Consider the following 25,425-nt stretch of genomic DNA (forward strand, 5'->3'; position numbering starts at 1 on the left):
ACGTTTGTGTGTGTGTGTTTTTTTGTTTTGTTTTGTTTTCATGCTTGACTCATCAGCGAAATAGGGGGAAAAAATAAGTTAAAGCAGAAACAGCCGTGACATTTTGCTATTAGCCCATTGAGACAGTTCTCTTCTCCCACCCAATGTTGCCAGGGCCCTGAGGGCGACAAGAGGCCAAGAGGTCTGTGATTCTATTTCGCACTGTAACATTTTAGGTACTGAACCCCAATCCCTGCTGTATGGTTTGAACAATTTCCGAGTAAGCTGGGTTGCTTTTTTTTTTTTTTTTTTTTTCCCCCCTTCCCCTTTGCGCATGCTCGGAAAGTGGACTTGAGTCCAAGGCTCCAAACGCTGTCCACCCACCCTTCCCACCACGTTGCGGATCGGCCTTCCGAGCAGAGCTGGCGTCTCTCGTCCTTTTGTAGTTTCTCCTGTTGGACGCCAGGTGGAGTGCTTGTTCTCCAAGACACCACCAACCTGGAAGGGGGCGCTGTGGCGCCAGGGCCGATCCTCCAGCTTGTGTGCACTCTATCCGCCGGGGAGCGACTCGTTGGCTCTGGTCGCGCATGCGCAGAGCCTTCTCTCGTGCTTCCCGCGCCCCCGCCCCTCTCTGTCTTCTCTACCCTGGGAGCAGGTAAGGCCTTGAGGCCTCGCGTCCTCCCGGTGCCGCGCAGGCGCGCGCAGCCGTACCCCTTGCGAGGGCGCGTGGCCGCCCTGACCTTGCAAGCTCCCACCCGGGTCCTCGCACCCTCGCGGCTGCCGGCATCCCCGCGCGGAGAGCTGCCCCTTCCTCGTGTCCATGACCTCTAACCGCGCGGGCCTGGCGCCATCTTGGGTGTCTCACGGGGGTTGGGGGCTCTGCGGCCGGCGAGAGGCAGATGCTGGCGTGCGTGTTCTTTCCGGGCGCGAACCAAGGCTTTATGGATGCTCTTTGCTCACCCTCACGAGCCTTTCACCATTGTCATAGCCCCAGATCCTCTCCTGTCTTTGCTTCCTCCTGCCATCCTAAATCAAAATAGCCTTTATTTTTTGAAGCTTGCAGACTTTAAGCCTCAGGACCTCTGACGCTCAGAGCAGTCAAGCTAGTTCATCGTCCATAGTCATCATCTCCTAGTCAGCAGCATCCTTAAGTTTGAAATAAACGAAACGTGGCATAGGTAACAGAACAGGTTAACCGGCCATTGCACTGGAGGCAGGGCAAAAGCGAGGCCTGTTTTCTTCAGAAACTGTGGTTGTACTGAGTACCTTCCTCTAACGAAAGCCCTGACGTGCTAATGGAAGTTGGAAATAAAATCTTAAATGGTGGGCTAGAAGTGGATTTATACCTGCCAGATAGAGGGAAGGTTTAAGGAACGGAATAGTTAAATGGAGAGACGACCACTTAGGAATTCTGATTTTGGAGGGTTTTGTTGCTCTGGTGTGGGCTTGCCCGGGTTAGGTGACTCACTGGAAGGGGGCTCAGTGAATGATACTCTTGGGTTTATTACACGATGGCAACAGATTGTACTATTCCATATGTTAATTTGTAAACTATTAAGTTCAATCCCTCCCCTCCCCCGTACTTTTACTGAGTACACCGCAAGCAGTGACCTGGGCAGCAGTCACTAGAGTATTTTCAGAACCACATTTTATAAGTTATAACGTTAAAACTTGTTTCTGGAAAAATGTCTTACCATTTTATTTTGGCTTCTTAAAGACTTTCTCTATACATAACCCATGTTTACCTCAAATTTATAATCCTTCTGCATCAGCCTCGCCAGTGCTAGGATTACATGCACGTACCACCATGCCTGACCTCCGACCTCTCTTTATTCATGTTTATGGAAGCATGCATGGGTGCTGAGAAGTTAATGTGGAGGGCATTTCCACACTACCTTTTTTGAGACAGCATGTCTTACTGACCTGAAGCTCATCAACTCAGATTGCAAGCCAATCAGCTTCATATAACCACCTGCTTCCACAGGTGCCCAGCAGTGGGCTTTTGGCATGTGGCAGGCACTATCTTGTAAACCATCACTCTAGGTCAAGCCTCCCTTTATTCTAAGTTTTAAAGAAGTATTGGGTTTTGACTCAATTGAACCTGAATAGTTGGGCAGCAATTTTGGGTTTAGGTTGTATAAAGACAAAAGGCAAGATATGGTTTGTTACATGGTTGTTCTGTGTGGCCTGGAATTCACAGAGGTCTGTCTGCCTCTGCCTCCTGAGTGCTGGGATTACAGGTGTGTTCCACCATATCCAGCAAAAAGTGAAGTTTTAAAATGAGACCTGAAGACAAATTTTGATCTAAAAGTAAAATTCGGGACTTAGAAGTAGCCTATTTACCCTTGGACAGTTGAGTCCAGTGTACTTAACGGAATGGTGTTTAACAGGCCTATACTTTGAGTGTCTTAGTTTGTAGAATATTCAAACTTCAGAGTGAGAAAAGGGAAGGGGGTCAGGGGGTACCTTGTTGGTAGAACAGGGTTACCGGATGTGCACTATGGTCCTAGGTTCTACTTCCAGTGTGCCCTCCCTCTGAGTGAAATTATAGAGTGACAAGCATTTTTCTCCCACAGATAACCTTTCAGTGTTGTCAAGACCATGCCATTCTATACCTTAAATATAAAGATGATTGAAAACATTGTTTAAAATATTGACACCAGAGAGATTTTGTTTCTAGGGGCTGGAGAGATGGCTCAGCCGTTAAGAATAATTGCTGCTGTTCCAGAGGCCCTATGTTTGGTTCCCAGCACCCTCATGATGGTTCGTAACCATCAGTAACTCCAGTGCCAGCTCTGACCATCTTGGGCACTAAGTGTGCATGTGGTGCACATACATACATACAAATCTAAAAATGTCTTTATTTTACTGTGTGTGAATGTGCAGGCACACGTGCGGGTGGAGGTCAAAAGACAACTCTTGGAAATACCTCTTCCACCATGTGCTCCAAGAATCAAACTTGTTTTATCAGGTTTATAGGGCATATGGCTGGCCCATGCTGCTGGCCCAGTGATATGCACTTCATTCATGTGTGTGTGTGTGTGTGTGTGTGTGTGTGTGTGTGTGTGTGTGTGTGTGTGTGTATCAGAGAGCTGATTAAAGTCGGCTTCTCTCTTCACTTGAGGAAAACACTGTCCTAAACCTTTAACTTATATATTCTTCCTTTGGATCTCGAGGATGCAGAACTTAATGCCACTTAATGGAGTGGTGAACTTTTACAGTTGACACTTATTAATCCCAGGGTTTCTTGTCAAAGTAGAAATCAGTATTTTAAGGTGTGAGATGCTAAAATGATACTTGGAAAACTTCCAGTTACTTTGTCTTTTAAGAACTCACCCAAAAGATTGAGAATCTGTGGGGATGGGGACACAGCCCGCACTAGACTAGGATGCTTAAAGTCTTGGGCTTTAGCCCTAATACTTCCCAGGCTGCCCAATAAAAGTGAATACTAGTTCTTTTTGTTTTGAAACAAGGTCTTACTCTGTAGCTCAGGCTGGCCTTGTCTCCCGAATGTTGGGATTATAGGTGTTGGAGTCACCGTACACTGCTTCTGGGTCCAGACAGTGAGGCCAGGGAAGAAAGGCCTTTGAACCTAGAAGAAAAAGAACTTAAGCAAGGGATCCTGGGAAATTACATTGACAATCCGAAATCGTGGGGCTGTGGAAATGGATGATGGTTCTTAAAGCAGGGAGCAAGTCGCTTGATTTCAGGATTCTGATGTCACCTGTAGTAGTGATGTCATATGGCTCTCTGAACTAATTAAGCTTCCTGGAGCTCAGGTGTAGGGATGAAGTTTGACTAGCAAAGGAAGGTGCTTACAATGCTGCTTCTTGCCTCCAGCTCTCCTGCCTTGGCCCCCCCACCCCTGAAAATGTATGCCTGCTCCAAGTTCGTCTCTACCCGCTCCCTGGTAAGTACGTTTTCTAGAAGGATTTTAAAGGACACTTGTTTCCTGTGAGAAACATCTGGCATTGAGAATGCCGGAGACGTCCAGACTCTTGGCATAGGGATATGACACTGTCCTGCACGGATGTGTCGGGCTGCCTTCACAGCTCCCTGGGGTGCTTGCAGTCTGTGGTCAGGATGGACATGCCCGGTCCACTAGTTCTTCACAGATGGGAGAGAAGGCCTTTTGCTGTGGTTGCTGGCAGGAGTGAATGTTTGCTAGGCACTTCCCGCTCCATACTCTGGAGGTCAGTTAATTTGCACCTAGAACATGTAATTCCACTATATGCTCATGGAATCTGAACCCAGCCAGACATGGTGAGCAAATGGTGGGTACATAGCTTGGACAGTCTATATTGTCTAGGGACTCTTGCTTGAGTAAGCTTTAGCTAGAACTTTATGCTGGGAATTTAAGTTTGGAAAGGAAGTTCAAGTACACTCTGGGGAAGTGTTAGGCTCAGAAGCATCAGGATGTTAGAAATTTAAAAGTAATAAGATAGTGGGAGCTCTTCATCCGTCAGATGAAGGGTGTGACACTCTTGGTAGGTGCCAGTTACCTAGCACCCACTTTGTGTCTTCCCCTTTATTCCTCAGAACGCTTAGAGGCTGTTCCCATTTGACAAGTGAAGAAATGGGCTGAAAACCACTAAGTAACTTAACCTTCATATGGCATACCTGATAGAAAGTTAACATTTGGGTTGGAGAGATGGCTTAACAGTTAAGAGCACTGTTACTCTTGCAAACAACTCATGCTTGGTTCCTGGCATCCACATGGCAGTACACAGCCATTGTAACTCCAGTTTTAGGGGATCCAGTGCCATCTGGTCATTGTGAGCACCAGCCCCTCCCCATAAGGTGTATGTGTATATATATATATATATATATATATATATATATATATATATATATATATATATATATATATATATACATGTGGGCAGAACACTAATACACTAACGGGCTGACAGTGGAGAATGCTTGCCTAACATGTACAGAAGCCCAGGGTTTGGTCCTCAGCACAAAAAAGGAAGACGAAAAAAAGCCAGACACAGTGGTTCATGTTTGTAATCTAGAATTCAGGAGGATGAGACAGGAGGATTGGTTGGTACGGATTTAAGACCAGCATTGTCTACAGTAAGATCCTGTCAAGAAAAGGTATGTAAGCATCTTGATTGTGTCTGTAAAGGCCTGGCTGTTATCTACCATGTATCTTAGAGACACTGTCTTGGGACTATTAAGAAAAGGCTGTCAGGATGAGGTGGGGTTTGAACATGGTTCTTCACATCCATTTTCCAGAGGAAGATACATATATTCAGGGAAGAAACCCTAATCTTTGGCTTTCTTATGAGCCAGCTATTGCCAGTTAATGTCTCCCTTGTTGAGTGAAGCAGATACTTCTGGGGACTTAGATTTCTTCTGATTCTCAAAGACAGCAGGAGTTGTGGCCTCCTATGACCCCTTACAAGGAAGAATACTTTCTTTCCTTGAAACAAAACAATGAATGGCCCTGAGTTCAGAATTTGTTGATACAAGGAATGATTACTGCATGTGTGAAGTCCTGGCACCAGGGACACTAAAGCCGGAGGGGTGACTTAGCCTGGGGCTCCAAGGTCAGTTTGGGCAACATAGCAAGATTTCTGTGTCTTTTAGGATTTGTTTTGTTTTTAAAGGTTTTTTTGGGGGGGGTAGAAAATTATGTGTATGAGTGTTTTGCTTACATATATGATACATATGCCATATGTGTGCCTAGTACACAAGGAGGTCAGAAGAGAGTGCTGGATCTCCTGCAGCTAGAGTTATGGATGATGTGAGCCACCGTGTGGGTGTTGGAAATTGAACCTGGGTCTCTCCTAATTCTCTTAACCTCTAAGGCATCTCTCCTGCCCCATTATCATCATCATCATCTTATTGTTTTGAGACAGGGTCTCTCTATGTACCCCTGGCTGGCCTGGAACATGTAGAGATCCACCTTTCTCTGCTTCCTGAGTGCTAGATTAAAGGTGCCTGCCTGTCTCTTAAACAAATAGAAAAAAAATGACTCCATTTGAAAGAAAGGAAGGAGCATCAGAGAGCATCCTGGATGCAGTGACATGCTTCTGAAAGTCCCCTCCTCAGCCTTCCTGACCTTTCTGACCTTCCTGCTTGTCATTCCCCTAGATCAGGAGCACCTCTCAGCTGCTGAGCCGCCCACTGTCTGCGGTGGAGTTGAAGCGACCACAGATGCCAACAGATGAGGTACCTTGAGGTGGAGCTGGGACTGTGGTTGGGTGGGGAGGGTTAAAGAGGGTTACCTCCCAGGACCAGTAGGGGGAGTGCTGAGGACAATCACCACAGACTGACATTGGCTCTAGGTAGAAATGGAAGGCAGTGAATACTCTGTGTTAGCCTCTGGTAGTTCCTGCTTTGGTGGGCCTCTGTCAACTTCCATTATTAGGTCCAGTCTGCTCACTCAGTGTTGGGGGTGGAGAACATGCTCCTGTCTCAGACTTAACATTTCTAGACCATATGGACTCCTAGTGGCATTTTAGGGAGGTTTTTAGGGAATTAAATGATTTTTCCATTGAGAGAGGAACATCAGATTTGACAACCTAGAGATTTGAAATAGTACAATGTTTCCAAAGCAAAACAGTGGAATGATAACAAAATCCCTGCCTTCTGTCCACCTCTTTGTCACAGGGCCTCAGCAGCTTGGCGGTCCGGCGGCCTCTGACCTCACTTATCTCTAGCCGCAGCTTCCAAACCAGCGCCATTTCGAGGGACATCGACACAGCTGCCAAGTTCATTGGAGCTGGGGCTGCTACAGTTGGGGTGGCTGGCTCTGGAGCAGGGATTGGGACTGTTTTCGGGAGTCTCATCATTGGCTATGCCAGGTACGGGTACCCGGGCCCTCTGTTGGCTCTGTTAAGTGTTCCAAAGGACGGGTCTAGAGCTGCACTGTCTTGTGCAGAGGCCACTAGCTCAGTGTTGCTGCACTTATTTAAATTTCTGGGTTTTGTTTGAGATAAGAGTAAACCACCTTGTGCCTCCATGTATATATGTGTTTGCACACGTGTGAGTACATACGTGCATATGCACCCACACTTAAATACATAAATATTAATTTTGGTTCCCTCATTATGTTGCCCTACTTGACCTGGAAATCACAGAGCTCTGCTTGTCTCTGCCCCCTAATGTTGGCATTAAGGGCATGTACAGCCATACCTTGCTTTAATTTTTTAAAAATATGAATACTATGCTAGGTGTGATGATACAGACCTACAATGCCAACAGTTGAGAGAGAGGCAAAGCAATTAGCTGCTCTGGGTTAGCATGGACTACATTTGAGTTCAGGCCAGCCTAGTCTATATGAGACCCTGTCTCACATAAAGTTGAGGTTTGCAGTTATTCTGCCCTGAAAATCCAAGTGCTTCAGAGGCAGAGACAACCTTAGTTAAAAGTGCAAATGTAGAAGTTCTGCTGAGCAGCTGTGGTATAGAGCAGGGACTGGCAGTCCAAGTCTGAGGGCTGTAGTTGGACCACAACTTGGTTTTCTATGGTTGAGTTAAACTGTGTGGCCCTGGCTGCCTCAGATGCCTGCTTCCCTGGTGCCAGGATGACCACCTAGTTTTTATATTCCTTTAAAGTATTTTTAAAAGCAACAAGAAGAGGTTTTACATGTTCTTACAAGGAAACTATAAGAGTCTGAGGTGCAGGTTCCACGTGTACATGGGCTTCACTATAGGAATGGTTATGTTTACACTCTGGAATAAATGCTGGCACAATGGGCTCTGGTCCCTTACAGAGAAGGCTGCCATCCCTGGGCTCCAGCTCCATCAGTGCCATAGCCTTACTGCTGTTTTCCTCATCTCGGGGAGTTCCTCTTGCTCCTGGGACAGCTGTCTCTGCTGCCAGCCCTACTGGTCCCAGGCACCTGGGACTATTTAGTCTCTACCACCTCTGGCCAAGTCATTGAAGAACTAAATTAATCCTCTAGAGATCTGCAGGTTATCTTAATATCTGGGGAAATAGGGTTATTTTTTTCAGATTTTGAATTAAACAAGAAGCCTGATTACTTCTGTGTCTACAATTCGGCTGAGCGTTTGTGTTGATTTACATTACCCATAAGACTTCTGTAGATACCAGAGTGAGGAAAATGAAAATTATCAGTTGACTTGCAAAGTTATCACACAGTTATCCTGTTTGGATTCATATTATAAATATATTATATCATAAATACTATTCAGCATCTTAAAGCCCCAAATCAAAGCTGTGGTGAGACATACCTTAATTGTGGCATTTGGTCTACAGATGAAATTCCAGGGTAGCCAAGGCTACACAGAGAAACCCTGTATCAAAAACCAAAACCATTAAAAAAAAAATCTTGACTATTTTCAGATGACCAAAGAGAGTCGGCCCTTGGCCTCTCCTGCTTTCTGGAACAGCGTTATGTCCATAGTGTCCTGATACACACCAGATGTGAGCCACACTCCATGTCCTGTTAGGTTTCTGCTCTTGAGAAAGAGCCGGCCATTTTGAGTATTCTCCATTCTGTTCTGACCCTGAATGTTAAGTATCCAGGCTGGTGTTCTAAGTTACTATGGTAGGAGAGAGCCACTGGGGAAGGTAATGTTTGCACACAGGCTGTTTAACAGCATCTAGGATTGTCTGCCTCTATCCAGTTTACCCCCTGTTGAAACCTTAGTGCTAGACTGAGTGCAGTGGGATCTTCCTAAATGGATCTTCTTATAAATAAGCGTGAAGAGAAATCTCTACGAGTCCTCCTTAGATGTTTGGCCTTTTCCTTGTGTGTACTAGAAATTAAGTCTTCTCTCCTCTTTTCCAGGAACCCTTCTCTGAAGCAACAACTCTTCTCCTACGCAATTCTGGGCTTTGCCCTCTCAGAGGCCATGGGGCTCTTTTGCCTAATGGTGGCCTTTCTCATCCTCTTCGCCATGTGAAGCAGCTGCCTCCACTTCCACCGCCCATAGTTCTTGCGTGTCTCGTCCGCCCTGTACGTTCCTTTTCCTGAACCTCCCCACAGCGTCTGGGGAAAGTGCTTGGCTCAGGGTTTGACGGAGAGAAGACAAATAAATACTGTATTAATAGGATGTTTCTTGAGTCTCCTGTGCATATTTCTTTTTCACAGTTGGCAGAATGCCGTGGTGAGAGTACAAGGCCAGCGTGGTGATGGTTCTAAACTGCAGGGATTTGGCTGGGCTTAGTCTCTCTTTTTCCTGTAAGTGTTTTTAAATGTATTTTATGTTTGTCGGCATTTTGTCTGCAGGTACATCTGCACTTCAGAAGAAGACATCAGATTCTGTAGGACTACAGTGATAGACTGTTGTGAACTGCCATATAGGTGCTGGGAATTGAACCTGGGTTCTCTGGAAGAAGAGCCAGTGCACTTAACTGCTGAGCCATCTCTCCAGCCCTTGGATTTATTCTTTACTTCTTTGTTTCAGGAAATTTCTATTTAAAATGGCTGTCCTGAGTTGGAGAGATGGCTCAGTGGTTAAGAGCACCAGCTGCTCTTCCCAGAGGTCCTGAGTTCAATCCACAGCAACCACATGGTGGCTACAGCCATCTGTAATGGGATCTGAAGCCCTCTTCTGGCCTGTGGGTATACAGGCAGATGGAGCATTCATACATTAAATAATGAAATCTTTTTAAAAAAGAAAAAGTTGTAAAAAAAAAAAATAGCTGTCCTTTTCAATAATTATTACCTGGTATGACCTGCTACTTGCCTTGGAAGTTGGGGTGGTACTTAAAATGGTTACTAAAAGTTTGTTACCTGTCACTGTCACTCATCTGGTTGATTGCATGGGCCTCTAAACTGTCAGCCTGCTTCCATTTTCTTCCAACATTTACTTCTAATGTAAGCCAGGTAAATCTTCCCTGAAGAACAGGACTGATTTTTGTCATCCAAAATTCACACATGTCACATACCTCACTGGCCTGAAACTCTGTAAATCAAATTCAAAATAGCCTTCTAAGTGCTGGGACTACAGGTCTGAGCTACTGTCCCTAAGTATTGCCTCCTTGCCCAGGCTGGCCTCAAGTCTCTCAAGTACTGAGGACTGCAGATGTGTGAGTAGCACATTGTCTTTTGACCCCATACACTACCCAGAATGTACTTTAAAATGTTTTCCACCCCTGTCCTGGCTTTGCTCATCTCGGCTTTTTGAATCTTTGCTCCTTTTCCTCTTCAGAGTTGTTGTGTATGAAGGTTTGCACATGCTCATCCTAGGGAGTGGCCTTGTTGGAGGAAGTGTGTCACTGTTGGGGTGGGCTTGGAGATCTTCCTCCCAGCTGCCTGAGGATGCCCAGTCTGTTCCTGGCTTCCTTCAGATGAAGATGTAGAACTCAGCTCCTCCTGCCTGGATGCTGCCCTGCTCCTGCCTCCATGATACTGGACTGAACCTCTGAACCTGTAAGCCAGCCCCAATAAGATTTTCCTTGGTTATGGTGTCTGTTCATAGCAGTAAAGTCCTAAGACACTGTGTCATGAAAGTCTTGGCTGAAATGCTTCCTTCTCTATGAAGCTGTTTCTTATCCATCTATGCTCAGTCAAATGAGCATGAACACATGTAAAGGGTTATAGAACACATCATAGCCCTTTATAATACCCCTCTATTATAAACTGAATTTGTGTGCAGAAGGTTTTTACATGTGTGCACATGCAACACATACGTATTTTTAATAGAAATGATAATCTAGGTGACCATAAAGCTTTACTTTTCAGTCTTGATAAGGTATGCAAGCAGAAAGCCAGGCATGGTACTGTAGGCCTATCATACCAGCATTTAGGAGGCTGAGATAGAAAAATGAAACTCAAGGCCATCCTCAGCAATATGGGGGATTTGAGGTTAGCCTGGGCTACATGAGACTCTCAAACCTGACACCTGTATTGGAAACTAAGATAGACAATCTAGGATGTGGTGTTCTGGCCTCTACGTGTGAGCACAAATGTGCACAAACAAGCCACCAGCAGATCCGTTCCCATCATCCTTGACTTTGATACTGGATTGAGGGGAATAAGAGGCTTGGTTCCAGAGTTATACACTGCCTGCAGTTAACTCTTTTTCTGGACTATGGGGCTGACTTTTGTCTCCAACCAAAAACTGCATACTCAGAAGTAAGCAGTAACCCTCTCTTTGGTTTGGTCACTTGAATTTGAACCATGGGGGGGGGGGGGCTCTCCTACCCTGTTTTATTTCCCTTCTTGATCCTGGAACTAAATCCAGCTGAGTGAGCCTTTTGGAGAGAGCAAAGCCCTGTGGCCCACGTGGTTTTGTCCTCAGTTGTTAATGAGATGGTTCTGTAGACACTTGCAGATTTATTCAGTAGTCAAGACAACCAGCTCCTCTCAGCTGAGGCCCCAAGAGATACTGATTGGAACTTGGGTTGAAGTTTAGTAAGGGATTTAGGAGCAGATTTTCTAAAGATCCATCCAACTTTGGTTTCTGCTTGGCATGATTTTTGAAACAGCCCATGATTTGAAATCAAGAAGTCTCAGGAACTGACTTCTCTTGTAACACCAACCAGCTCTAACCAGTAACCTTCCATGACTTCTGTTTTTCCCATCTGTAAACCGGAGTAGCACTCTCATCATAGGGACTGTGCAAGGAGGTATAACACTTGGAGCATTTAAAAGGACAGTGCTGTCAAAATTTAACATGCTGACTTTAATTTGCTTTCTCATTCTTAATGGGCTTCAGTGTCTGAGCCATTTTCTAGGCAGTTCTCCCTTCCAAAGGAAGGGAATTTTGTAATCTGACAGGAAAGGTGCTTAGGAATGAACCCAGCAATGCTGCAGGCAGAGACCTGCTTTCCTGTTCTTACAGGCTCAGGAAAAGTAAATGATGCCCTTTCAGAATCATCTAAATATCAAGCTGGGCATGGTGATACCTTTAATCCCAGTGTGCAGAGGCTGACAGACTTCTGAGTTCAAGGCCAGCCTGGTCTACGGAATGAGTTCCAGACCGTCAGGGCTACACAGAGAGACCCTGTCTCAAAAACAAACTCATCCGAATGCAACATAGCAGAGAGGGGGATCCGATCGTAGCTGCTTTCTCAGGATGGCTCTCTCAAGGACATCACCACAAGCAAACCAGCAACATTAGCGATCTAGCTTGAGTTGGTATCTAGGAAGCTAGGGCAGCTGTGTGTGACCTTCAATTGGGGAGCTGGAAGAAAGGAACATTCTACTTAATTCTGTAAGAGGGAATATCACTGTAGTCCTAGTTTTGAGCAATAAAATTTTGTATTAATTCATATCTCAAAATACCTTGCCTTTCCCCAATCTGTTCTGAGCACATGCCACTGTTCAACCTGGTATTCTCACCATGTGGAAAGGAAAAACTAAAGTCTGAGAAGATCTGTTAGTCCCCAGGTATTCCTTAAAGTTTCTTTTGGGAAGGAGGAGTAGTGGTGGCAGAGGCAGGCAGATTTCTGAGTTCAAGGCCAGCCTTGTCTACACTATAGAACAAGTTCCAGCACAGCCAGAAACACAGAGAAACCCTGTCTCAAAAAAGCAAAATCAAAAACAAACAAACAAAAAACCAGGCTGGAGAGATGGCTCAGTGGTTAAGAGCACTGACTGCTCTTCCAGAGGTTCTGAGTTCAATTCCCAGCAACCATATGGTTGCTCACAACCATCTGTAATGGGATCTGATGCCTTCTTCTGGTGTCTGGTGTGTCTGAAAACAGCTACAGTGTACTCATAAATATAATAATAATAAATAAATCTTAAAAAAAAAACCCACTTCAAGACACTGTGGGTATTAGTGCATCAGTACAAGTGGCCACTTTAGAAATGGCAAATGCAGTTTATAGAATACTAGTCACAAGTCAGGAGGACTTTCTTGGTTTCTCCTAGTAACTCTAAAGTCAGTCAGAGACGCTTTGTTCCTGTTTCTTCCTTTTCCCTGCAGGGATCATTTTCCCCCCATCTTTTGATAAACCGATTTGATAGGCAGAGATTTTATGTCTTCCTGTGAGTCTTGTTCACTCAGTGCTGTTGTGGCACGCATGTGGACTCCATCTTTTTCCTCTGCCTTGTTGAGGCAGCACATCTCTTGTATCTGTGACTCTGGAGCACTTCAGGCTAGCTGGCCCTGGAGTTTCCAGGCTGCAGAAGAGCTGCAGTTACAGATGCATGTTACTACCACGTTACTTCTTTTGAGGAGGGAGGCGTGTACCATGGCGCAGATGTGGACGTCACAAGGGCAATGTGAAGGAGTCAGTTCTCTCCTTCCACCATTTGAGGCCAAAAAATGGAATTTAGGTCATCAAGTTTGGCAGTGTGTCTTTTATCCCTGAGCCATCTTCCTGAATCCAGCTGTTTTACATGGGTTCTGTGGTACTTTGTTTACCACTGAGTCATCATGCCAGCCCTAAGCAAAATTCTTTTAAACAAACCTTTAAAAAATGATCTAAGCCAAGCATGGTGGCATACACTGGGAGACTGAGGTGGAAGAATCTTGAGTTTGAGGGCTGCCAAGGGTATGTGGTATGACCCTGCTGCAGAACCAGAACACACTGGATGGCATAGCTCTGAGGTAGAAGAATATTTGCCTAGTATATGTGTGCAGAACCTCTTAGGTTTTTTTTTTTAAGATTTATTTATTTACTTTATGTATATGAGTACACTGTAGCTGTCTTCAGACACACTAGATCCCATTACAGATGGTTGTGAGCCACCATGTGGTTGCTGGGATTTGAACTCCGGACCTCTGGAAGACCAGTCAGTGCTCTTAACCACTGAGCCATCTCTCCAGCCCGAGCCTCTTGTCTCATTCCCCAAACCTCAAAATAAACAAATGACTCTTTAAATATGCCCTGTTGTAATCCCCAGAGTCTGTGCATTTGGCCCCACTCCCCTGCTTAGGTACTAAGCCACATCTAGTCACATTGACAGCACAGGGCTCTCTCACACTGTCAGCATTAGAGGAAATCAGATTTAAGGAAATGCAAAGGACCATTTGCAAAAATAAAAAGTAGTCTCTCTGCTGAGCATAACCCCTAACTATTGATCTGAACACCTCACAGCTGCAAGGAAACATTCTGTCAATGGGTAAATCAAATTCATTTTTCTCAAAACCTCCAAAAAATAACAAGGCCAGCCCAGACAGAAAGTTGCCTCCTAATTTCATCTGGTCTAACATAGCTCAAGAGAGCTGAATAGGAAAGATACTTTACTCAGGAGGGTACACATGCTTCAGAGCCTTTTAATTTATATAAAGTAGGTACCTTATCTTTGGTGTTTAAGAATCAATACTTGTCCAGACATGGTGACACATGCCTGTCCTTGCATTATACAACTGCAGGATGTCATTGGAAACAAGGAAAAGAAATCTGGACAATGCCTACAGTTTCTCGGTAAAAATTTTTAAAAATTACCATCACCATGGCTTTCCTGAAAACAGGTACATTTTCCTGCTTCTGGGCCTGTTTTACCACACTGGTTATTTTCTGGGGGTTCTGAGCTTGCTCAGTTCAGCTGGCACGATTCTGCCTCTGTGATAGATATTTTTAACCATGGTGGATTATGGCCTTCCAGGAACTTCAAAGCTGCTTTTACAGAAAGACTCTCTCCGTACATCTTGCTGAGGTGGGTGTGGGGAAGTTGGCTGGAGTGAGGCGTTTGTATGACGTGAAGGAATGGTTTCTGAGTTAAGCCAACTTGTGGCCCCACTACACTCCCAACACCTGAAGCAGTAACTTCAAGTTTCCAAAACATAGCTGCAGAGTAACAAACAGCTATCCCTGGCTCCCTTAGCAACAGGGCAACAGTCAAGAGGGATTTGAGGTAGGGAAAAACTTGACAGCAGGAAAAGTTTACTCAGTGAAAAAGACTGACAGGCTGGAGATGTTCTCTTGCGGTGGAATGCTTAGACAGTGTGAACCAGGAGGCCCTGGGTTCAATCCCTAGAACCACCAAAAAAAAAAAAAAAAAAAAAAAAAACATTAAAGACTCATGCTGCTTTCAGAAAACAGTTTGACCCTGTGGGATCTCGATTGAACGTTCCAGAATCCTGGGCTCAAGTTACTCACTGAGCCTTTGTCACTGTCCTGTGCTGCGTGTTCCTAACCTTGCAAAATGAGGTTGCATCTGCCTCCCTGAGACACCACAGAATAAATGAAACTAGTTCAGCTTTGATCTGATTTTCTTTTTTGCTTTGGTTTAATTTTGGTCCTGGAGGTTGAACCCAAGGCCCTACCGTGCTAAGCATATGTTCTACCATCGAGCTGCAGGCCCAGCACAAAATTAGCTTTTAAAATGACTTGGAAAGCTAGACCTAAAGGCTCTCTCTCTCTCTCTGCTGTTTCTTAGTTACCAGTTTACCAAGAGTAACTTAACACTGGGATTCTCCGCCAGCACTAAAATTAGACTCTGCCACTCTTCTTTCCCCGTCTTGCTTTTTTTGTTTAAGGGATGCGGGAGAGACGCTCGCCCTAGACGCTCGCCCTGCCAGATCTAGTTAGTAATACACTGGAGACAGTTCTAGAAAGTGCTCTACCTACTAACCTGCTATCATCTTTTCAGAATAAGCAAAATCTGCCCTGGGGTTCGATCATTTGACCATTGTAGAAATGTGCCTGAGAAATGTAGGAAATGGAAGAGGGTGAGGAGAATTGGAAGCCAGGACAGAAACTCTGAGCTCTCCTCCCGTTCCAAGCTCGAGAGGCTGTCAAACTTCCCTGTCATATCCCTGGAGTTTACTCCTGAGTGCCTAGGGTGGGAAGGTCAAGTCGTGGGCACCTTTCCTGCCCAGAGACAGGGGAATAAGGAACAGCAAGGAGGAACTCAATCTTTTCCAGCTGCAACCTAGAAAGAAAAGGAACAAATTCTTCACCAGGGAAGATTGTGTAAACAACCGCCTTTGGCTGCAGCCATAGCACTAGGGAAGAAAAGAAAGAGATCTTTGTTTTCCCCTACCCCGGCTGGAGCACAATGGGAGAACTGGGATTGTTTGCTTTGGCAGGGAACTCCCAGCCTGGAAAGACTGGTGAGGCCTCTGTCGGGTTTCCCTACGGTGCTGGGAAGAAGACAACCCCCAACTTAAAGCCTCTACCTAAGGAAGTCTCCTGGAGCCGGAGCGGGAGCGGCTGGCCTGAGGCTTCTGGCACAGTCTCTAGTTTTGTTCATTGCCTTCCTTCTGACTCTCCTCTCAATATATTTTCTTAGCTAAGTTGACTTCCATCTTCCTGTCTTTGAGGGTCCTTTTGGTTCTTGTATTAATGTTCAGTTGCAAAAGAAACTGCGTTTTTACTGGGCATGGTAGCTGCAATCCCAGCTTTTGGGAAGTAGAAGCAAGAAGATCCAGGCCTGGCCTGGTTACACAGAGAGTTTGAAGCCAGACTACAATACAACAGACTCTGCCTCAAACGTGAACACCTCACTGCTGCCCTGGCCTCCCCAAACCTACGTTTTGGAGGAGCAAAATGCTGTCAGGGCTGCTCGGTAAGGAGTCTCTGAATTAGAGGGGATTCTAAGACATGCTGTCAAATGCCTGCGAACCTCGCAGAGACAGGAGGAGCAAGAGCTTAAAACCAGCCATGGGGACATTGTGAGTGTGAGGCCAGCCTGGGCTACATGAGAGCAGGACACCGACAAACTAAAACAAAAAAGGGGGCTCCTGGGTCATCTGTCCATCCTGTGCTCTTTGGGAACAGTGTCATGTGATGCTGACAGTTGTGGTAGTAGACCTATGCCTCCATCTGGCATTTTTCCTGTGCTTCTGTGTCCACACGCCCCACTATTATATCCGCAGGCACAGAGGATTAACCCACATGAGTTGTGAAGTGTGTGAAGTTCAGTCTGTAATGAGAGGTCGTCTGTCTCTGTTCACTGTACTGGGCCATCTCCTAAAAAATCAGTTCTGCAGAGTTTCTTCTGACTTCCAATGTCTCCCTTCAGTCCACACTCCACATTACTGCTTCTAATTATCTTTGGAAACTCGGGCTTGATCAATTACCCTACTTAAAAACAAACAAACAAACAAACAAACAAAAACATTTAGTGTGTTCCAGTGACTAAATAGACTACAAAGCCCAGATCCCTTTTAGTGGTAAATAAAATCAGGGTAGCCCGAGCGGCTTCTTTCTAGCTTCTTTTCTGTTTACCTCCCATCACTCACTCACCTAATTGCCACAAACTCCAAGTCTCCTGCCAACCTTCACATTGTGCCCACAAACTCCTCGGTGTCTCTTTTTCCTCCATAACTTAACTTGTCTCATTCCAGCGATTCAGTTGGAACCCAGCAGGCACCCTTGGTTCCTCCACTCTGGGTTGCCAGTCACTGCAGTGTCTCATACAGGACTGTAATAGTCTCCCTCCTGGCTTCCCTGCTTGGGTCCGTGCCTCCCCCCTGCAACAGACATCACTTATAGTAAGACTATATTATTTAGAATGAAACTACCTACGACAGGGCTGGGGAGGTGGCTCATTTGTGAAAATCCTTGCAGCATAAGCAAAGGGACTTGCATTTGGACCCCCTGTACCCCTCTAAAAGGCCAGACACGTAGTGGTTCAGCCCTGTGATCCCAGAGACATGTTACCTTTATAACCGTACGATTTAGACATTTTTGTACCGACAAGTTCCTTTGAAGCCTTTGCAGTAGTTCCGCCACAGCCGAAGTTTGCTTTCTCCAGAATGTTCTAAAGGGCTTTTGAGTCATGCATGGAAAGGCGAGGCATCCATGTGTTTTGCATGCATTGGTCCTTATTGCAAATGCAATCTCATTGAATGGTGTAACTTCTTTATCTAGTCATCGGCTGATGTGCATTCATGCAGGCTGTAACTTGGGGTGTTACAAAACAGCTGCTATGAGTATTTGTGGATATGTTTTTATTCCTCTCAGATTTCTGGCTTATGTGGTAATGAGTGTAGGTGGACCTTTGTAAGAGATAGCCAAAAACTATTTTCCAAAACAGGTATATCACTTTGAACTCCTACCAAGGGTATGAGAGTGTTCTAGCAGCTCCACATCCTTTCCAGCATGTCTTTAGTCTGTCATGTTTTAAATTTTAGCCATTCTATGACGCTTTTACATTATTATCAGCTCCGTTTCTCATTTTTAAATTTGGCAAAGCCTCTATTAAAAGGTTTCGTTAATTCTTAAGACCAGTGATGGTAGTTTTTGTTGTTTGTGATGTTTGTGATGTTCTTTGTGATGTCTCACTATGTAGCCCAGGTTGGACCCTGGTCTCTCAAGTGCAGTGATTACGCTTGTGTACCCATTTTTTTAAAAAATGATTTTATGTTTCTATATTCTACAACAAAAAAATTGTTTTACTGGAGATCACAAAGAGTTTGAGTTTTATCGGTCATAATAGTGCATGTCTGTAATCCCAGCACAGACACTTAAATGAACTTGGTCACATCATGCCACTTCATGCTCTGCATAGGCTTCATGAAAGGACAGTTTTTGTCTGACCATTCTCTGTCAAGTTTGTACAGTGAGTGGCTTCAAATGTGGTAAGCAAGCTACCTGAAGCTTTTATCATGGACATAGATTGGCCATACCTGCTCTAATGATGAACCCTGTCCCATCATAAGCAAAATAACAGCCAACAGTGCTTATTAATGGCGATCACAATGAAATAGTGGGTATTTAGGGCAAATGAACTGAATGGATCATTCTCAAAAGAAGAAAGAAAAATAACTCTTTCCGTGTGTGTGTGTGTGTGTGTGTGTGTGTGTGTGTGTGTGTGTGTGTGAACTCACGGTGTAGCCTAGCATGGCTTCAGACCCATAATCTTCCTGTCTTACCATCACAAATACTGAGATTGTAGGCTTACACCAACATGCTTGGGGTTTTAGTTATATTCTAATTTACTTACTTTTTAAATTTTGTGTGTATGGGTGTTTTGCTTTGCACCATGTTCATGGAAGCTAGAAGACCGTGTCCTCTAGAACTAGAGTTAGAGAGGTGAGCCCAGAAGAGGGTGACGGGAACTGAGCCCAAATTCTCCGAATAGAGCATGTGCTCCTAACCACTGAGTCACCTCTCCAGCAGGCCATGGCTTTTTTATGTTTAAGGAATAACTCAAAACACACCTGCCAGTCTTTCTTACTTTCATCTTTCCATTCCTTCCTACCTCTGTCCCTCCTGAATAGTTCAGTTCCAAAATTGTCAACTTGATCTGGGTTATAGTCCCTCAGTAGAGCATTTATCAATACTCTATACACACACACACACATACACACACACACACACACACACACACACACACAAACACACACATACACATACACATACTACACACACACACACACACACACACTACACACACACAGAGGTACTAGGAATCCAGGGATTTAGGAGCCCAGTAAGATGAACAGCAACAGTAACTCACTTGTGGGGGTATCAGAGACTTTGAAGGACTACAACAGTTCTAAATATCTATGGGGTTAACTCTGGCCCATGGAGGTTGTAGGGACAATGTACCTTTATGGATAGAGATAAAGAAGGGCATCTGTGGTAGAGGTAGGGACAGCAGTAATGTCATCAAGAGGCCGGTTGCAAATGAGGGGGTGCTGATCAAATAAATATACTTAGGATAAAAATAAGTAAGATTTCTTCCTGCCAAAGGTCTCACCTGGGGAAAAGGTAGATTTCTTTTCTTTAAGTCAGAATGAATTGGAAGTACCAATGTGATGTACAATGAAATATATATTGTAGGTAATATACACTTCCCCCTCTAATTCTGTTTACTGAGGGCTTATGAATCATAACACCTCAACATTATCAATCTCACCTGTCACTGGTTTCTCAACAGCATGCTTCATTAAAATGAAGCATTGCCCCTTGAAAAAGATTGAGGTCACCCTGAGCTAAGTGTCTCAAAATACTTGATACTGAATTAGACAGAAGATGCAAAACCATCCTGAAATATATGAGACATTTGGTGAGACACTAAAGCCTAAGTACAGGGGCTGGTGAGATGGCTTGCTGGGCAAGTCCTGGATTCCACACTGTTTTGAACTGTTGTGTGTGTGGTATTGGGCATCCAATTCAAGGTCTCACACATGCTAGGTAAGTGCTTAACAAGCATATGTCTCTAGCCCTCTTTCTCTCTCCTGTTTAAATTGCCTTGACACCTTTGCTGAAATTTAATTGGTTGTGTGTGGGTAGAGCAGTCCAAAAGGAGGGAAGAACATGCTTTTTAACAAGTGGTTCTGGAGTAATATGTGAAATAAAGTCACCTTGCTCTTTGTCTCATGGTATATACAAAAGTTACCTGAAAATGTCAAGATGGAGCCAGGTGTGGTAGCAGATACCTGTAATCTCAGAACTTGGGAGGTTGAAGCAAGAGGGCTCAAGCTCTCCTAAGCTATATATCAAGATCCACTCAAAAAGGTAAGTAGGGAAAGAGAAAGAAAGAAAGAGAGAGAAAGAAAGAGAGAAAAAAGAAAGGAAAGAGAAACTGTGCAGATGCAGCGGTTCAATGCTGGAATGCAGAGGTAGGGTCACTGTGATTTCAAACCCAACCTGCTCTATATTATGGTTTCAAGACATCTAGGCCTTCATAGAAAAACTGTCACACCTCCCCCCCCAAACAACAATGAAACAACAGAAACAATTAAACACAAATATAGGTAAATTTTAAATTGTAAAGACACTAGAAGAAAACAACGAAACTTTCAGTAACTTTGGATTCGGCGGAGGTATCTACTTATTTATTTATGTGTAGGGGCGGGCAGGCGTGCTCATGCACAAGCCTGCTCATGCACACATGTGCACACATCTGGTATATGTGTGACTGTCAGAGGACAACTTTATTGAGTCAGTTCTCTCCCCACCATGTATGATGCAACTTAGGCCATCAGACTGGACAGCAAGTGCCTGAGTGGCTGAGCCATACTGTTGACCCTGGCAAAGTTTTCTTAAAGGGGACACAAAGAGGACTATGGAGACAACTCCGTTGGTAATTGATGGTGACAAAAACAGGACACCCACACCCACAGAAAAAGCCAGGCTCCCAGATCTGGGGAGGCAGAGACAAGGGGATCCTTCAGGCTCAGTGGCCAACCAGCCTAGCCACTCAGTGTGGTCTGGCTTCAATGAGAGAACCTGTCTCAAAAAATAAGGTCCAGGACTGGAGAAATGGTTCAGCAGTTAATATTTCATACTTCTTTTGCAGAGGACCTGAACTTGGGTTCCAACACCCATGTCAGACAGCTCACAACTGCCTGTAACTGTGGCTCCAGGAAATCTGATGTATCTGGTCTCCTCTGTCACCCTCACTCATGTACACACACACACACACACACACACACACACACACAGGAGAGAGAGAGAGAGACAGACAGACAGACAGACAGAGGAGAGAGAGGGAGAGTTAAAATAATAAAAAGGAAATAGGACTGGAGGGTTGTCTTTGCCATTAAGAGCAATTGTTATTTTTGCAGAGGACCTAGGCTCAGTTCCCAGTACCCAAGTCAAGCAGCTCACAACCATGGGAAGAAGAAGACCCTCCCTGAATGTGGGTGGTACCATAGTACAGACTGGTTTCCAGACTAAATAAAGGGGGAGGAGAGAAAAAGAGAAAGCCACCTGAGTACACTCTGTAGCCTGACTCTAAGACACAGTGTAGCGATCCACTTCCCACTCCTGCCCCCATGCCTTCCCTCAGGTAGACCTCAGTTCTCTAAAGTGTGAGCCAACTAGACCCCTATTCCTTTAAATTGTGTTTGGTCAGGTATCTGAGCACAGCGAAAAGGAAGACAGCGAACACACATGGAACAGCTGTCCTCTCTCAGTACAAACCCATTAATGTTCTGTCATGGCAGAGGGGCTCAAGTGGTAGCTAACAGATTTTCTTCCTCAGTGGTGCGGCCGTGCCCATCTTGTAGGTTACCCATCACCCATCACCCTGTAAGTAACCTCAGTTAAACTCAAGGATTCAGCAAGGTACACTCAAGTGGAAAAATTTCTTCCTTCTGCCATTGGTGCCCTACCAGGACTGAATAGGCATTTGCTCATCTCCCCAGCAAAAGCTTGTGCAACACAACACAATAAGCCGTGGCTTGTGCAATTATAGAGATGGAGAAGCCCTACAATTTGCCATCTGTGACTTGGAGCCCCAGGGAAGTTGGTGGTATAAATCCTGTCTGAGTCAAAAAGACTGAGAAGCAATGACTCTCCCTTAAAGAGCCAGTGCCCACACTGAGGTCTGTCTTGCTACTCTTTCTGAGAGAAACCCACACAGTGCCTCCTGCTGTGTCTTACTGTCTTCTCAGCACCTCTCTTTCTTTTAACCCTTGGGCTTAATTAAGCCTGTATCAAAACATCTTTAAGCCTCAACTTTACTTCATTGTTTTAAAAAGACCCAAAAGAAGTTATTAGGCTGTATTCCTCACATAAGAGATGTATATGATATCACAGCCAGGCAGAGTGACTTCGCCTAAGTGCTGAGCTTGCAGGTTTGGGCTGCGATGTGCAGCCCACCTTTTCAATTCAGACTTCTAATGGATTGGATGAGGCCCAACTACATGAGAAAGGCGATTCGCTTTACTCAGTCTACTGATTCGAATGTTATCTCATTCAGAATATCCCCATGGATGGTTTCAGAACGATGTTTGGCTGAATAGACAGAGGCTGCCTGTCTCAGCCGGGCTGCCACAAAAACTAAATTATTCTAAATTATCTCCTTATCGCATTGGCATCCATATAAGCCTCCCCAAACCATACTTAATCTCTAAATAAAACCAGTATCAAGGTCCTAATACTGCCTAATGTGATACGGCTGTCCCGAGTCCAACCACAACTGAAACTTGCATGCCCCCTTCTCCTGAAGAGGAGGCAACGTCCCTGAGTGGTGTGTGTTCTCTCCTGGAGCCAGTTGTGCTACCCGACCAGTTCATACTGTGCTACCTACCACACATCAGTTCACACTATGCTACCACACATCAGTTCACACTGTGCTACCCCATCAGTTCACACTGTGCTACCACACATCAGTTCACACTGTTACCCCACCAGTTCACACTGTGCTACCCCACCAGTTCACACTGTGCTACCACACATCAGTTCACACTGTGCTACCACACACCAGTTCACACTGTGCTACCACACACCATTTCACACTGTGCTACCCCCATCAGTTCACACTGTGCTACCACACATCAGTTCACACTGTGCTACCACACACCAGTTCACACTGTGCTACCTACCACACATCAGTTCACACTGTGCTACCACACATCAGTTCACACTGTTTTTTACTTTGCTAACCAGCAACTTAAACACCATGATATAAAAATTACAATACTTGGGCTGGAGAGATAGATGGCTTAGCAATGAAGAGTACTGGCTTCTCTTCCAGAGGACCTGGGTTCAATTCACAGCACCCACATGACAGTTCCAGAAAGTCTGGCACCCTCTTCTGTGCTCCGCAGACACCAGGCATGCATGGGCATGCTTGTAGACAAACAGCCATATAAAAATGAAAAATAACAATACTTGAACATCTTAGTTTATAGATATTAAGATGAATGATAAAGGATAAAAGGTAAAACAGATATTTGCTTACTATTTACACTCCCTTCTATCTAGACCTAAACAGATAGGCATGTGAACAAAATAAAGACTTGGAAACAGTTACGGCTCTCCTCTCTGCAAGTGCGCTTAAGCTTGCAGCTGCCACTTACAATTACTTTATTTCCACCACCCTTCACATTCCTGTTGACTTCAGAAAGTACCTCAACTGGTCACAACTGTTTTGTGTTGTATGTGTGTGGTGTTTGCTCACATGTGCATAGGAAACCAGAGGAGGATGTCCTGTGTTCTGCTCCACCACTCTTCCTCCCACTTCCCTTGAGACAGGGTCTCTCCCTGAAGCTGGTGCTCGGTCAGCAAGCCAGCAAAGTCCCAGAGCTCTCCAGTCTCCAACCCTCACGGTGCTGGGTTACAGACATGTAACCAGACATACCCAGATTTTTACAAGGGCTCTGAGTATTTGAACTCAAGTCCTCACACTTGCACAGAATGCTCTCTTGCCCACAGAGCCATCTCCTCAACAGTTGCCTTTCCTGAAGGATCTAGGTACTGGAGTCTTATCTGGGTGGGTTGTTCTATTTTTCCACTCATCTTAGTCCCTAGGCATAGTAATACCTATGGACACCCCAAGGACCTCTTATATTCTAGACATATTTTTCCCTACCTTCCTTGTTGGGTGACTGTCCAGTTTTTCCCATGGTAGGCAAAAATCAATCACCTCAAATTGCATAGTAATTGCACCCCGATTTGCCCTTGAATATCAAAACATACCCCAGCTGGCTACAAAGCTATATATAATCTTGTATAAATGATGAAGTTAGATCTGCACTCTGATGCTGGTCTCCGGAGTCTGAATCCTGGGCATCTTTGTGAGCTTCGTCTCCACTTCACCCCACTTCCTGGTCCCTGTTCCCACAAAACCTATATTTTATACTGTGGTGGTTTGAATAGGTATGGAACCCATAGATCCATGTGTTTGAATGCCTGGCCCATAGGGAGTGGCACTGTTAGGAAGTGTGGCCTCACTGGAGTAGGAGTGGCCTTGTTAAAGGAAGTGTGTCACCTCATCCCCTCATCACCATACCTCCCTGTTTCAATTTAATTTATTTGTGTGTACATGTTTGGGTGCACATGCAACCCGATGCACATACGGCAGTCAGAAGACAACTTACAAGAGTTGGGTCTCTCCTTCCACCAAACTGGAGCTATCAGGCTTCATAGCAAGAGCCTTTACCCACTGAGTCGTCTTCTGCTTCCCAACTACCACTTTTGAAACAGGGTTTCCTACTGGGACCTGGGGCTTGTCCCAGAGATCAACCTCTGAGTATTGGGATTATATGCATGTGCCACCATGCCCAGTTTATGTAACTAATGTGAGTGCTGGGAATGAAACAAAGTCCTCTTGCTTGTGTGGTGAGTAATTAATTAACCAACTGAGCTATCTTTGGGGGTCCTGTGTATCATTCTATGTAAAGACCTTCAGATATTTCCATTTTTTTCCTTTATGACTTTTTAAAGTAGTTCCAGAGAACTCTGGTCCATATGAAAGCCAGGCCAGTGCTCTGAGCTGTATCCCCAGGCCATGATGCTTTTTTATAATTAAGTATTTATTTATATGAGTACATTATAGCTGTCTTCAGACACACCAGAAGAGGACATCAGATCCCACTACAGATGGTTGTGAGCCACCATGTAGTTGCTGGGAATTGAACTCAGGACCTTTGGGAGAACAGTCGGTGCTCTTAACCACTGAGCCATTGCTCCAGACCCCCTACCCCTTCTAATTTACCCATTTTTTTTTAATTCTTGTTTTAGGATCCCTCCCTATACTAGTATCATTAAAATATTCTACCACAAGTTTTTTTTTCCCTAAAGGTAATTTTGGTTGTATTACTAACTAGTTGTGCAATCTCAGGCAAATTTCTTCATCTTTCTAGGCCTCCGAGTTCTCTTTTATAAAATAGGGATGGTAACAGTGTCACTTCACAAAGTTAGCACCAGAGGTGTTTACTT

The 25,425-nt window shown here is 44.8% G+C and overlaps 1 protein-coding gene across 1 annotated transcript; it reads left to right on the forward strand.

Moving 5' to 3' along the window:
- Nucleotides 1-542: 542 nt before the first annotated feature.
- Nucleotides 543-9,011, forward strand: ATP5MC2 (ATP synthase membrane subunit c locus 2). The gene is made up of 5 exons (XM_080939260.1): nucleotides 543-634; nucleotides 3,820-3,889; nucleotides 6,082-6,159; nucleotides 6,601-6,794; nucleotides 8,747-9,011. Exons 1-5 carry the CDS (start codon nucleotides 567-569, stop codon nucleotides 8,859-8,861), a joined length of 525 nt encoding a protein of 174 aa, XP_080795386.1. The 5' UTR covers nucleotides 543-566; the 3' UTR covers nucleotides 8,862-9,011.
- The last annotated feature ends 16,414 nt before the right edge of the window (nucleotides 9,012-25,425 follow it).

This window comes from Micromys minutus (assembly GCF_963924665.1).
Source record: "Micromys minutus genome assembly, chromosome: 27".
NCBI classification, from domain to species: Eukaryota; Metazoa; Chordata; class Mammalia; order Rodentia; family Muridae; genus Micromys; species Micromys minutus.